This window comes from Caenorhabditis elegans, chromosome III (genome assembly GCF_000002985.6).
Source record: "Caenorhabditis elegans chromosome III".
In the NCBI taxonomy this organism is placed as follows: Eukaryota; Metazoa; Nematoda; class Chromadorea; order Rhabditida; family Rhabditidae; genus Caenorhabditis; species Caenorhabditis elegans.
Window position 1 is genome coordinate 11,795,686 of NC_003281.10, and position 13,188 is coordinate 11,808,873.

The 13,188-nt window shown below is 37.7% G+C and overlaps 3 protein-coding genes across 4 annotated transcripts; 2 read left to right on the top strand and 1 right to left on the bottom strand.

The window, feature by feature from the left end:
* Positions 1–62: 62 nt before the first annotated feature.
* twk-39 (Potassium channel domain-containing protein) lies at positions 63–7,558 on the top strand (the record flags this gene model as incomplete). Of its 2 annotated transcripts, NM_001083170.3 has the most annotated exons (16): positions 111–164; positions 355–495; positions 541–667; positions 717–806; positions 2,272–2,390; positions 2,441–2,676; positions 3,323–3,463; positions 3,530–3,648; positions 4,587–4,786; positions 4,835–5,059; positions 5,672–5,814; positions 5,864–5,970; positions 6,015–6,089; positions 7,183–7,251; positions 7,310–7,407; positions 7,469–7,555. In NM_001083170.3, the coding sequence occupies 16 exons, from the start codon at positions 111–113 to the stop codon at positions 7,553–7,555; spliced, it is 2,031 nt and encodes a 676-aa protein (NP_001076639.1). The 2 variants fall into 2 exon arrangements, with proteins under 2 accessions (NP_001076638.1, NP_001076639.1); NM_001083169.2 differs by lacking the exon at positions 7,183–7,251 and having other exon boundaries at positions 63–164; positions 7,469–7,558.
* Positions 7,559–8,867: 1,309 nt separating this feature from the next.
* Positions 8,868–11,110, bottom strand: C18D11.7 (BTB domain-containing protein). The gene is made up of 4 exons (NM_001026007.6): positions 10,991–11,110; positions 10,587–10,908; positions 10,405–10,543; positions 8,868–9,309 (listed from the first exon to the last, which is right to left on the bottom strand). The coding sequence occupies exons 1-4, from the start codon at positions 11,092–11,094 to the stop codon at positions 8,897–8,899; spliced, it is 978 nt and encodes a 325-aa protein (NP_001021178.1). The 5' UTR covers positions 11,095–11,110; the 3' UTR covers positions 8,868–8,896.
* Positions 11,111–12,032: 922 nt separating this feature from the next.
* C18D11.10 (uncharacterized protein) lies at positions 12,033–12,794 on the top strand. The gene is made up of 2 exons (NM_001268212.3): positions 12,033–12,208; positions 12,627–12,794. Exons 1-2 carry the CDS (start codon positions 12,111–12,113, stop codon positions 12,727–12,729), a joined length of 201 nt encoding a protein of 66 aa, NP_001255141.1. The 5' UTR covers positions 12,033–12,110; the 3' UTR covers positions 12,730–12,794.
* Positions 12,795–13,188: the final 394 nt, after the last annotated feature.

The window sequence follows — 13,188 nt, forward strand, 5'->3', positions numbered from 1 at the left end:
CGGTTTCAAATTCTTTTCCTCTTTTGCAAAAAATTTTAAAATCCAAAATTTTCTATTTTCAGAATCATTCCCTCAGATACCACAGATGGCAGTCAAATAGACGACTGAAAATGAGAGACGAAGTCAGATCGTTTTGTCTGAAATTTACAACTTTTGTGAAATCTGTAAGTGACTCCTTGATTTTTTAAAAAATTTTCGAAAGTTGAAGTTCAGATTAATATGTACTTTTTAATATAAAGTAGTGTTTAAATATTTCTTTTTCGATAAAAAATTTTTCCAATCTTCGAGAGTTCATATTGATGGAAAAAATAATGATATAAAATAGTGTTTAAATATTTTATTATTATAATTCAGGCGACAATATTCACAATCACTCATGTCGGATTATGTTTTCTGGTGGCTCTGTATGCAGTGGCCGGAGCATTTATGTTTCAGGCAGTGGAATATCCTTATGAGCTGGGATTACAGGGAAAAGTGAAGAACGCTTCACTTAAGGTATTTTGACTTTTTAATTTTTTCAAATTAATTTTTGAATTTAAGGTTGTTGATGACATTTATCGATTTATTAATCGAAAAAATGTCATTGAAGAAACTGCTGTCAAAAATGAATCTCAATGGGCGCTAAAAGAATTTGAGATGCTACTGGTGCATGCAATGAACTTTGAAGGTACCAAATAAGGCTAGTAGGCACATTTTCAAAATTTGAGAATTTTAAGGATACGATGAACATGACGAAGAACGACCCACCTTCCAATGGACATTCTCAGGCGCACTTCTCTATTCTATCACAGTTTTTACAACAATTGGTGAGTTCACTTGAAATTGTATAATATATAATTTTTCGAAACTTCTAAAAAAAGAATAACCATTTGATTCATAGTTTTTTTTTAAATAGAAACCCACTTTAGAGACAGCAAGACTAATTTTCAAATTCCTCAAAGATTTGGAAAGTAATTGACATACGACAAAACCTTAGTCTGAATCAGAGGTGGGCAGAAATTGCCGGAAATTTTCGATTCCGGTCAAGTGCCGGTTTGCCGGAAATTTTGAATTCTAGCCATTTGCCGATTTGCCGAAAATTTCAATTTCGGCAATTTGTCGATTTGCCGGAAATTTTTATTACCGGTTTACCAGAAATTTTGAATTCCGGCAATTTGCTGATTTGCCGGAAATTTTCAATTACGGCAAATTGCCGATTTGCAGGAAATTTTTTATTCCTGCAATTTGCCGATTTACCAGAAATTTTGAATTCCGGCAATTTGCCGATTTGGCGGAAATGTTTAATTCCGGCATATTGCCGGTTTGCCGGAAATTTTGAATTCCGGCAATTTGCTGATTTGCCGGAAATTTTCAATTTCGGCAATTTACCGGTTTGTCGAGGTGCCGGAAATTTTCGATTCCGGCAATTTGCCGATTTGCTGAAATATTTCAATTCTGACAATTTGCCGATTTGCCGGGAATTTTAATTTCGGAAATTTGCCGATTTTCCGTAAATTTTCAATACCGGCAATTTGCCGATTTGCCTGAAATTTTCAGTTCCGGCAATATGCCAATTTGCCGAATTTGCTGAAATATTTCAATTCCGGCAACTTTCCGATTTGCCGGTAATGTTTAATTCCGACAATTTGCCGATTTTTCGAAAATTTTCAATTCCGGCAATTTGCCGGTTTGCCGATTCCCGGAAATTTTCAATTTCAAGATAGATGATAGGATATGCACAATTTTGCCGATTAAAATATATTAAAAATTTATAAAAATTTCCTGAAAAAATAATGTGCAAACCCACATTTTCATTTCGAAACATTTCGCCGTTAGCCAAAAATTTTCAATTTCGGCAAGCTCCAAATTTGCCGTTTTCCGCCGACGCCTGGTTTGAATGTTTTCATAATATTTCCTTTATCTTCATTTTTTCAAGACATGCTGTTTTTTGCGCCTCCCTTGAGAGTAGTTTTGGTGTCTCCAAACAGACCCTATTTTTAGATGTCTCATTAAAACCACATATTTACTGTGATCTACTTAACCTTTTCTATCATAATGCAAAAAAACTGATCTTCTGGAAACTCGTGTTCTGATACGTCACAAGAGCCCAACGTTCCGATGGGAAACATTTTTGAGTGAGAATTGATGAGCGGGAAAGAAAGAAGAAATATAGCGTCTAGGGATTTTGGGAACAACTCTTTCCTTTTTTCTCGGTTATGGGAAATTGGTTTTAAATATGTTTGAACTCAGGGAACTTATTTTCATGATATGAAATTTAGGTTTTATTTATAGGTTACGGCCACATTTGTCCGAAAACCGACACTGGTCGACTGCTGACAATCCTCTACTCGATTCTTGGAATACCATTGATGCTCTTATGTTTAGCAAATATTGCGGAGACACTTGCTCAGGTACCTGAAAACTTTTTTTTGCAGATTAAGCCTGACAACTCCTTTTCCAGGTCTTCACTTACATCTACTTCAAGCTTTGTTGTGCCTATTGCCGCTGGCAAAAGAATCGACGAAGAGTTCGGCGGGCGGCTCTAAGCTTCCGTTATCATCCGAATGCCGCGGTGAATGTGCGAAGGGTTCAGAGCTCGCGGAGCAATCAGAGATATAATACAGTTCGGCGGCATGCGTCATTGAATAGGTCAAGGACGAGGAGTAATGATACGAAGTCGGTTAGGAGTTTTAATAGGTGAGTTCTGAAGCTTGATGATGCTCCAATTTTTCCACACTTTAATGCACACCAGGGGTGTGCGGCAAATTTGCCGGATTTGCCGGATTTGTCCGAGCTCTGCAATTTTGCCGAATTTTCCGTTTGCCGAGCTCGTCAAACTTGCCGAATTTGCTATTTGCCGAGCTTGTCAAATTTGCCGAATTTGCTATTTGCCGAGCTCGTCAAACTTGCCGAATTTGCCGTTTGCCGAGCTTGTCAAATTTGCCGAACTTGCCGTTCAATTTTGCCGTTTGTCGAGTTCGTCAAAATTACCGAATTTGCCGTTTGCCTAGCACGGCAGATTTGCCGAATTTGCCGGATTTGCCGAAAATTTTCGGCAAATTGTGGATTTGCACTTTTTTGTTTTAATTTCAAAAAGGAACAGTTTTAAGTGTTTCCGTTTTATAAAAAATCCCTCAAAAAACTTCCGGCAACTCGATGTCTAGCAAACGGCAAATTGCCAATTTGCCGAAAAGCAACATTTCCGGAAAATCGGCAAACCGGCAATTTGACGAATTGACTTGTCGAAATGCCAATTGCTGCCCATGTAGATCAAGAGGACGTCCCCCCATAACATCCCACCTAATTGTAGGAACAATCAAATTTCCATAATATTTTAACTCAGGTACGACTCAACCAACACCCAACCCGTACAACCTCCTCGATTCGACACGATGTCTCTACCCGGCCGTCGAAAAATCAGCACTCAATCCCGAAGCCCAAATGGGACGATGCCTCGACTACCGAACTTCCCACAACCAAAACGGTACAGCTTTGCATTCAGTTTTCTGAGTTTATTGTACACGTCCTAGTCATTTTTCAGAAGTTTCAGAGGAGCGCACTTGCAAAAGTCGAATACTGCGATCAATATGGAGCAGTTGTATACGGATGAGAAGCGGAGCAGAAGGGGAAGGCATGCAGTTAGTGAGAGTCCTGCGAGGGAGTATAAAGGTGAGGAAATTCATTTTCTATCATTTTCCATATTCTATGAAATTTGAACCCTGCAACTTTGATGCTTTTCGAACGAAAAAATGGGAATTTTTGGAAACATTTTGTTCTTTTTTTCTTAATTTTGGAGATATCGGGATGAAATTGTAGTTACAGAGGTTTTTTTTAAATTTTTTAATTATTTTTAAAAGTTTCCGGCAAATCGGAAAATTACCGAAATTGAAAATTTCAAGCACCTCGGCAAAACGGTAAATTAACGGATTTGAAGTTTCCGGCAAATCGGCAAACCGGCAAATTTCCGATTTGTCGAATTTGCCGGAAAAACGGCAACTGCCGGCCGGAAATTTTCGTTGCACATTTTATTTTGGAAATTTTAGAATTTCATATTTAATCGGCAAAAAAAATTATTTAAAACATTCTAAATTTTATATGATTTTTTCGAAATTTGAAATTTGGAAAATTCTCAGTTTTTATCACTTTTTGGGAGTCGTTGACCCAACAAAAAAATTATGATCCACTCAGTGGTGCGCGGCAAACAATTTTTTCCTTCAAATCGGCGAATTGCCGGAATTAAAAATTTCCGGCAAATCGACAAATTGCCGGATTTGAAATTTCCGGCTAATCGGCGAATTGCCGGAATTGAAAGTTTCAGTCAAATCGGCAAACCGGCAAATTTCCGATTTGCCGAATTTGCCGGAAAATTTTCGTTGCACATTTTTTTTCCTGGGAATTTCAGAGTTTCAATTTTAATTTCAAATAGGCACAGTTTTAAGTGTTTCCGTCTTATAAAAAATCTATCTAAAAACCTCCGGCAAATTGATGTTTGGCAAAAGGCGAATCGGCAAATTGCCGGAAATGAAAATTTTCGGCAAATGTTACCATCACTCTGGACAAGAGACGAGAACAAAAACGATTCAGAAAAATTCTTTAAACATTCCTAGGTGGCCTTCTTGTTCGTGCCCAACACCAACCCGATGAAGGAGTTGTCGACCTGAAAGCCTACGGTGGCTCGGCCGCCGCGTTCCACGACCTGGTGACCAGAAAACCCCGTCGAGACGATGCAGCAGTTCCAAACGTCATAATCTCGAGGACCAGAGATGAGGATGTCAAGTCGGATCCCGACAAGACAGAGGAAACTAGCGTATGTGTTTTTAGAGATTGAACTCAGATTAAACTAAGTATGCTTTAGATGTCACTGACCGACGATGAGGATATGCAGAAGCCACCAAGAAGGAACAATTCCGCACGGGAATTGAGGGAAAAGGAAATGATGATGATGAACTCGTTAAATCATAAGCAGCCAAGTATGGATAGTAGTACATCGAGAAGATTGCGGGATATTGATGGAAGAAGCTATCGATCGGATCGATCTGAAAGATCAGATGAAATGTCATTGCATTCGTTGAGGAGAAATGTAAGTTTTGGTTTATACACATACCAGGGGTGTTCGGCAAATCTCAAAATTTGCCGAGATCGGCAAATTCGGCAAATCTCTTTCTCCAATATTTGCCGAGCACGGCAAATTCGGCAAATTTGCCGTGCTTAACAAACTCCAAAAAATGTGACATTTTTTGATGTTTTTTGGAGCACCAAAACTACTGAGTTCTGAACAAAAATCTAGTTTCTGAATAAGTTCCGTGTAGTGTGTCTGCTCAAGTATAAAAGTAACTCAATTTTGTGCCATTTTACTAAATTTTTGGGGACAAAATCAATAGTTTTGGTCAAAACTCTATTGACAAAATTTTGATGTGTGCGGCAAATTTCGAAACTTGCTGAGCATTCGGCAAATCTACTTTTTTGAAATTTGCCGAGCTCGGCAAACGGCAAATTCGGCGAATTCGGCAAATTTGCCGCACACCCCTGCTTTTCGGAGCTCGGCAAATTCGGCAAATGTACTTTTTTGAAATTTGCCGTGCTCGGCAAATTCGGCTTATTAGGTTATAAGGCTTCATTATGAGGCTTCAAGGATATTTCCTGTAGGCAGGCAGGCATTCTCGTGCCTTCTCATCGTGTTTCTTCATTTCAGGGTCACCGAAACCAGGAGAAAATGCCTGTCAGCGTTGGTATTTGCATCGTCTTCGCGTTCATTTCTGGCGGAGCTTGGCTGTTCTCCTGGTGGGAGAATTGGAATGGATTTGATGGTGCCTATTATTGCTTTATTACTTTGAGGTTTGTAATTTAACAGTTTTTTAATCAAAAAAAAACTATATTTTTCCAGTACAATTGGTTTTGGAGACATCGTACCTGGTCAGGCTCTTGACGAAGGGAGCCAGGAGAAACTTGTAGTTTGTGCGCTTTATCTGCTGTTTGGAATGGCTCTTATTGGTAAGGTATACGCTGGATTTTAAAGAAAATTAAGTATATTTTAGCGATGTGCTTCAAGTTAATGCAAGACGATGTTGTACAAAAGGCGAGATGGCTCGGGCAGAAAATTGGGATTCTTGGTGAGTGGTTTTGAATGAATATAGATTGATTATAGCAATAGAAAATGGAGAGCGCCAGTGGAAAAATTGTCTCAAAACATAGCTACGACACCAAAATGATCAAATATCATATTAAAAAAATTATTTGAAAAATTCTAAATTCTATATAATTTTTTGAAATTTAAAAATTTGGAAAATTCGCAGGTTTTGCCAATTTTTTCAAGAAAATTTAGAACAAATTTATGATCTACTTAGGGATGCGTGGCAAACGATTTTTTTTCGGCAAATTGGTCATATGAGGGAACTGAAATTTCTGGCATATCGGCAAGTTGCCGGAATTGAAAATTTCTGGCAATTCCGCAATTTGCCGGATGTGAAAATTTCCGGCAAATTGGCAAATCCGCAATTTGTCTTATATGAAAATTTTCGGCAAGTCGCCATACCCGTAATTTGCTGAAAATTAAAATTGCCGGAATTGAAATTTCCGGCAAATCGGCAAATTGCCGGAATTGAAATTTCCGGCAAATTGACAAACTGGCAATTTGCCGAAAACGAAAATTTCTGATGACCAAATATCATAGTAAAATAATTATTCAAAAATTGTAAATTTTATACAATTTTTTGAAATTTGAAATGTGGAAAATTCTCTGTTTTACTATTAGTCACTTTTTTGGAAGTCGTTGATCATAAAAAATTATGATCTACTGGTGCGCGGCAAACGATATTTTTCCGGCAAATCGGCAAACCCGCAAACTGCCTGAATTTAAAATTTCCGGCAAATTGGCAACTCCGAAAATTGCCGGAATTTACAATTTCCGGCAAATCGGCAATTTGCCAAAAATGAAAATTTTTGTATTTGTAGACAAACAAAATTGTCAAACGGCATTGAAACACTGCTATAGTTTCCTCGAAAAAATGGCAAAAATTCTGTAAAGGCCACTTTTTGACTACCAATATATTTAAATATAAATTTTTCAAAAATTTTTGAAAAGTTTTACTATGATAATTGGTTAATTTCCCCACTGGCGCTACTTCAGTTTTCAGTTACTTAAAAAAATAGCCTAATCGTGTTTGTCGTATGCTTCTGCTTATGTGTCGTCCTTATTCATTTCAGCTCGGCCGTTTGAGTTGTCTCGTGAAATTGCAAAACATGCAATATTCCTATTCGGATACTCGGTTTCAAGTAATTTCTAAGTTTTTCCTTAAATGATCCCTAAAATTTATTTCTACCAAATTTGCAGTCCGCGATGAGTCGTCAGAATCCGAGTCGGATTTCGACGACGATATGATAGAAGAAGACGAGGAGGATATGAGCGAAGAGCGCAACGATCAGGTATATGTAAGTAGTTTAGAAAGAACGCATTTTCTTATTTTGTTAATTGATTTAGAAATTGTTTTAGGACAAACGAACCATTTCCTCGGGCTCATCGAAGCAGAATGAGGAGTATATTCATCCAAGGAAGTATCATCATCATCACAGGAGATAGATTTAAATCGATTTTTTAGTGGAAGAATCATCAAATTTTGGGGTTTTTTTCGGACGGGTTTTTTTTTGATTTTTGGATTTATTATTTCCATTTTTCCGATTTTTTTTTGAGTTTTTGAGTATTAAAATAGCTCACCTCAATATTCCGGGAGTACTAAATTCTGAGAATGCGTATTACACAACATATTTGACGCGCAAAATATCTCGTAGCGAAAACTTTGGTGTCGATTTACGGCAGGGAGTGGGCGGCAAACGACTTTTTCCGGCAAATCGGCAAATTGCCGGAATTGAAAATTTCTGGCAAATCGGCAATTTGGCATTTTGCCGGAATTAAAATTTGCCGGCAAATCGGCAATTTGGCATTTTGCTGGAATTAAAATTTTCCGGCAAATTGCCAATTATGTGTATTATTTTTGTACTCTTTTCTAATGACACGATTCATATGGAATCGTATTGAAATAAATAAATAAATCGGCAAATTGCCGGAGTTTAAAACTTCTGGCAAATCGACGAATTGGCAAGTTGCCGGATTTGAAAATTTCTGACGAAACGGCAAATTGCCGGAATTGGAAATTTCCGGCAAATCGACAAATTGCCGGAATTGAAAATTTCTGCCAAAACGGCAAACTGCCGGAATAGGAAAATTCCGGCAAATCGACAAATTGGCAAGTTGCCGGAATTGAAAATTTCTGGCGAAACGGCAAATTGCTGGAATTCGAAATTTCCGGCAAATCGGCAAACTGGCGGAATTGGAATTTTCCGGCAAAACGGCAAATTGCCGGAATTGAAAATTTCCGGCAATTTGTCGATTTGCCGAATTTGCAGAGAAAAAAAAGTTCGAATTATGACAGTGTTTTCTTTTAATATTTTGTCGATTAAAAAATGATTTCCGTAAATCGACACCAGCGCTACAGTATTAATTAAAAAAATTACTGTAGTTTTCGCTACGAGATATTTTTCGCGTCAGATATGTTGCGCAGTACGCATTCTCAGAATTTTGGGTTCCCACAAGCTTTTCTTCATTTTTAATTCACATTTTCTTCTCTCTCTCTCTCTCTTGCATTCAAAACTTTGATCTTAATATTTTTAAAATTTACTCACTTTCTACTGTTTTTATTTTCATAACAACACAATAAAATTCAATGTTTCATTAAAAATTGTAATTATTATCAAGGTCTGAAAGAATCTTTAAAAAATATTTGAACTGCTTGAAAAATGTCTCCTGCTAATTTTGGTGCAAACCTGTGAGATGTCGGCTGCTACTTGTCATTAGTAACTCTACAGTTTTTTACATCGTTTTCAAAAAATTCAATATAAATTATTTATCACTGTTCAATTCAAACTAAGATGGTTTTTTGATTTGAGCAAACTTCCATGTAAAAATAAACACGTGTTCGAGAAACCAAATCGACAAAATTGTGAATATAAGTTTGGACTTATTGAACGCAAAATACTCGCAAGCTTCTCCAAACCACGATTTTTTATCATCAAGAAGATGAACACTTTGAATTTCTGGATCTCGAATTTTGACTCGTCTCACTGGTTTTTCCATTCTCCTTTTCACCCGGAAACTTTCCAGAACTTGAATGGAAAAACTCGGATCTTCTTGGAGAATTAACTGAAACTTTTTCCAAGAGTGGCGGGTTATCCAATTTTTATCATATTCATCTGTTCTCGAGAAATCGTCAAGTAAGACGAGAAGGCGATACATTCGAAAGCGGCATGCGAGAAGGAGGAATTCAGTGAAGTAGAATCCTGGAAAATCAATTGGAAAATTTACAATTTAATGTATTATTAGAAACAGGAATGGGTGGCAAAGGCAACTGCAAGTTCGGCAATTTTTTAGTCGGCAAATTCGGCAAATCGGCAAATTGCCGGTTTGTCGATTTGCCGGAAATTTCCAACTCCGGCAAATTGTCGATTTGCCGGCAATGCGAGTTCCGTCAATTTGCCGATATGCCCTTTGCCTGATATCTATTTGCCGGAAATTTTTAGAGGGATTTTTTATAAGACGGCAACACTTTTAGATATTTTCATAGAATTTGCTTACTTTCCAAAATAGATGTAGGAACATTCATAGGATGCGTACAATTTTGCCGATTTAAATTGAAATTCTGAAATTTCCAAAAAAAAACTGTGCAAAACCACAATTTGCCGAAAGTATTCGGCACTTGCCGTTTTTCCGGCAAATCGGCAATTTGCCGGAAAATTTCCATTCAGGCATTTTGCCAATTTGTCAATTTGCTGGTGATCTCTATTCCGGCAATTTGCCAATTTGCCGGAGAGCTCAATTCAGGCAATTGTCAATTTCAGCAATTTGCCGTTTTTCCGATTTGCCGGAGTTTTCTATTCCGGCAATTTGCCGGAGATCCCAATTACGACTATTTGCCGAATTTGCCTGAGATCTAAATTTGCTGATTTGCCAAAGATCTCAATTCCGACAAAAATCGTTTGCCTCGGCGGAGCTGGTAAATGCATTTAAAAAAAAAATCATATTAGGCAGCAAACGATTTTTTTTTTAATAAAAATTTCCGGCAAATCGGCAAACCGGCAATTTGCTTCAAACTCTAATTTTTTTCATACTCTAATATTTCAACAATTTTTGAAGATCAAACTGAGAGGTGATACACAAAATACACGCCTACAAGAATGCTTAAAAATTTTTTTTTTGTTTTTAAATCTATATATTCTTCCACCAAAATTTCTCAACCTTATGCACTTTGTTCTTATTCAATTTTTGCACACATCTTGCTAACAACTATCTGCAAACGCCTCCAATCTAAAAAATACCTAATCCCTTTTTATTATTTAAGAGTTAAGCTTAATCTTGTTAGTCCAATTGTAACTTACGTGATATCCGCTTATGCGGAGGGTTCAGAACCCGTAACATCTCGAGAAACACCTCTGGATCCACATCGAGCAAGGTGATCTCAATGCCGGAGGAGCTGTCGCGGAGCTTGTTGAACACTTCCGAGTTTGAGACAATTGTCTGGAAGAGGTTTTACAGCTAGTGTCAGTAGATGAGTTGTTACCTCCATACAGAGAAATATCTTCTGATTGGCAACGTTCACAATTAAACCATCCTCGTTTTCAGATTCTTTATCGGCTGGACCAATGTACTCTTCACCGTATAACTTCGTTACCTTGAATGTGACCTCTATTGAAGTCCAGTCTAGATACTCAATATCATAAGTATCCTCGCATTTTTCTTCAAATGGAAATGGCTCTGATCTCTCGTAATAGCTAAAATGCTCATCCTTGAACCATATTTTTACGGATGACTGGTATTCGATTTCTGGGGTTTCTTTGAAAAAGGCGGCAATGTGGAATTTTCGATCCTTGATGAAGAAGAACCTGGAAATTTTATGGAGTAGGATTTATTTTTTATTTTTTTATTTTTATTTTATATGAAAAGGGTTTAAAGTATAATACTCACCACAAATAATTAGCAACATAGGCATGTTGTGGATTTGTATCCGGTGTCATGACGAGGCTCTTCTCACTCGTAGCATCTTCCCCAACACGATACACATCACTCATCTATAGTGAATGAGCTTAAAAGAAATGAGGTTAGGAACAACGCACGGATTATATATTGCAGGTTGCTATTAGCGACAAATAACCCGAAGAGGAGATGCGAGAACGATGGGCGGTTGATTATTGTCAAGGGACAATGGGAGAGAGGAAATGTATATTATTTGTTTTTGAGAAGAATAGATATTAGAAGTTTGGTTTTGGTGATTTCTAAGCGAGCACTATACATTTGGGATTTTCCACTATATAGATTAAAATCAAACGATCAGAATTCTTGGATACATAGAAAGGGTGGGCTGCAATTGACGATTTGCCGGACATTTTTAATTCCGGCAAATTGTCGATATGCCGATTTGTCGGAAACTTTCAATTACGGCAAATTGCCGGTTGCCGAATTTGCCGGAAAATTTCACTTCCGGCAATTTTGTCAATTTACCGATTTACCGGAAACTTTCAATTCCGGCAAATTGCCAATTTCCAGGAAATTTTCATTTTGGGAAATTTGCCGGTTTGCCAATTTGCCGATATTTTCATAGATTTCACTGATTTTTCAAGATAGATGTATAGGTACAATTTTGTAGTTTAAAATTAAAATTCCGAAATTTCCAGAAAAATGGGCAAACCCACAAAAGAAACGGCAATTTGGTATGGAAAACTTTAATTTTAAAGGATTAAAGGATTAAAGGACGATCCGTTCTTCAAGTGCTATGCACTGCGGATCTGGGATTCAGGTACACTGCCTGGTGGTGATCCCTCTGGGCTGTAATTTTTTGCAATTTTTAAATTTCGAATTTGGAATTACATTTTTTGAGAAACAGTGAGCCAACGTTAGGAAAAAACTGGGAAATATATGATTTGACGGCAAAAAATAACAAAACGTTTTGCTGTTGAAAATAAAAGTTTGTTTTGCTTTACATTTTTTGCTTTTCACCATTTTTCTAACTCCCCAGAAATAGGGCTTCCATGTAGGTGCCTACCTGCCTGCCTGCCTGCCTGCCGGAACATAAGTATTACTAGTATGTATGCTTGTATTTGGAGCATTTTGTGCTCCAGCAAAACTGAAGGACAAAGTTGGAGAACATGCGCTGACGTGGACAATAGTGGAAGCTAGTCAAACACCGTGAGTTTTGTAGCGGCCGACACCTGATGGGACACCTCTTGGGTAAAAGACCGCTGCTTCCTTCTTTTCCTCCTAAGATAGCGGCCGACATTTACGGGGTAATGAGTAGGGCCTGTGTACAAGATCCTTGATTATACACGACCCGGCAAGTGGTACATCCATTCAAATGCGCTCTACTGATAATTTGAGTGTAGACTAGGTTTGGGCGCGTGATAACAAAAAAAAAGCATTGGTCCCAAAATTTTAGAATTTATTTTCGGCCATTTTTTATATGCATCACAAAAAACTGGATTAACCGTTTTTGAGATAGACGCGCCCAAACGTTCAGGTATACGGTAGACAAACTAAAAGAAGGCAAAAACGCGTACGGCTTGCCGGGCCGTGTTATACTTTAGTTTTCATTTTTTATAATTTTCAGGCATATCCGGACTCGTCGATACTATGGAGGTTGGGGATTCGCCCGACCATGGGGTTTCGGAGGGTATGGCATACCGACTACCGGATACCCATTCTGGGGATGAAAAGTTGTATCCAAGTTGTAATTTTATGTGGTTGTAGGGTTAGAAATAAAGTTTTTGACGCATTATGTTATTGTAAATAAAAAACATGAAAAAATCTGAAATTCGGAAACTAGCTGTTCAAAAGCATGTGGTGTCAATAGGGCTTCCATAGTAGGCAGGCTCGATTTCAGGGCCTGACGCCTGACTATAAATTAAAAAACAAACAAAAGTTCAAGTTTGTTTTAGCATGAGGCGCAGTTCGAGAGGCAGGCGAAGGTCGCCTTAAAGTCAATCAGGCAGGCGTTTTAAAGTCTTCATGGAACCGGCTAGGTGTCAATGTGAAATGTTTTTGAAACTACACAGCTCTTGGGTCCTCATTTTCCTCTTCATTTTTTTTAAAGCAATGGTCTTTCATTTTTCTCCAGTTATTTTTTCAATTTCAGACACTTAACCTTTTAAAAACAAACAGTCGTTTTTAAT

Excerpts from the sequence above, each read along its gene's own strand:
- C18D11.7 (NM_001026007.6), bottom strand. The coding sequence starts at position 11,094 with ATGAGTGATGTGTATCGTGTTGGGGAAGATGCTACGAGTGAGAAGAGC. Across the intron at positions 10,909-10,990 it reads TATGTTGCTAATTATTTGTG|GTTCTTCTTCATCAAGGATC; the intron begins GTGAGTATTATA and ends TAAAATTTCCAG. Across the intron at positions 9,310-10,404 it reads TCCGCATAAGCGGATATCAC|GATTCTACTTCACTGAATTC; the intron begins GTAAGTTACAAT and ends TTGATTTTCCAG.
- C18D11.10 (NM_001268212.3), top strand. The coding sequence starts at position 12,111 with ATGCTTGTATTTGGAGCATTTTGTGCTCCAGCAAAACTGAAGGACAAA. Across the intron at positions 12,209-12,626 it reads GTGGAAGCTAGTCAAACACC|GCATATCCGGACTCGTCGAT; the intron begins GTGAGTTTTGTA and ends TATAATTTTCAG.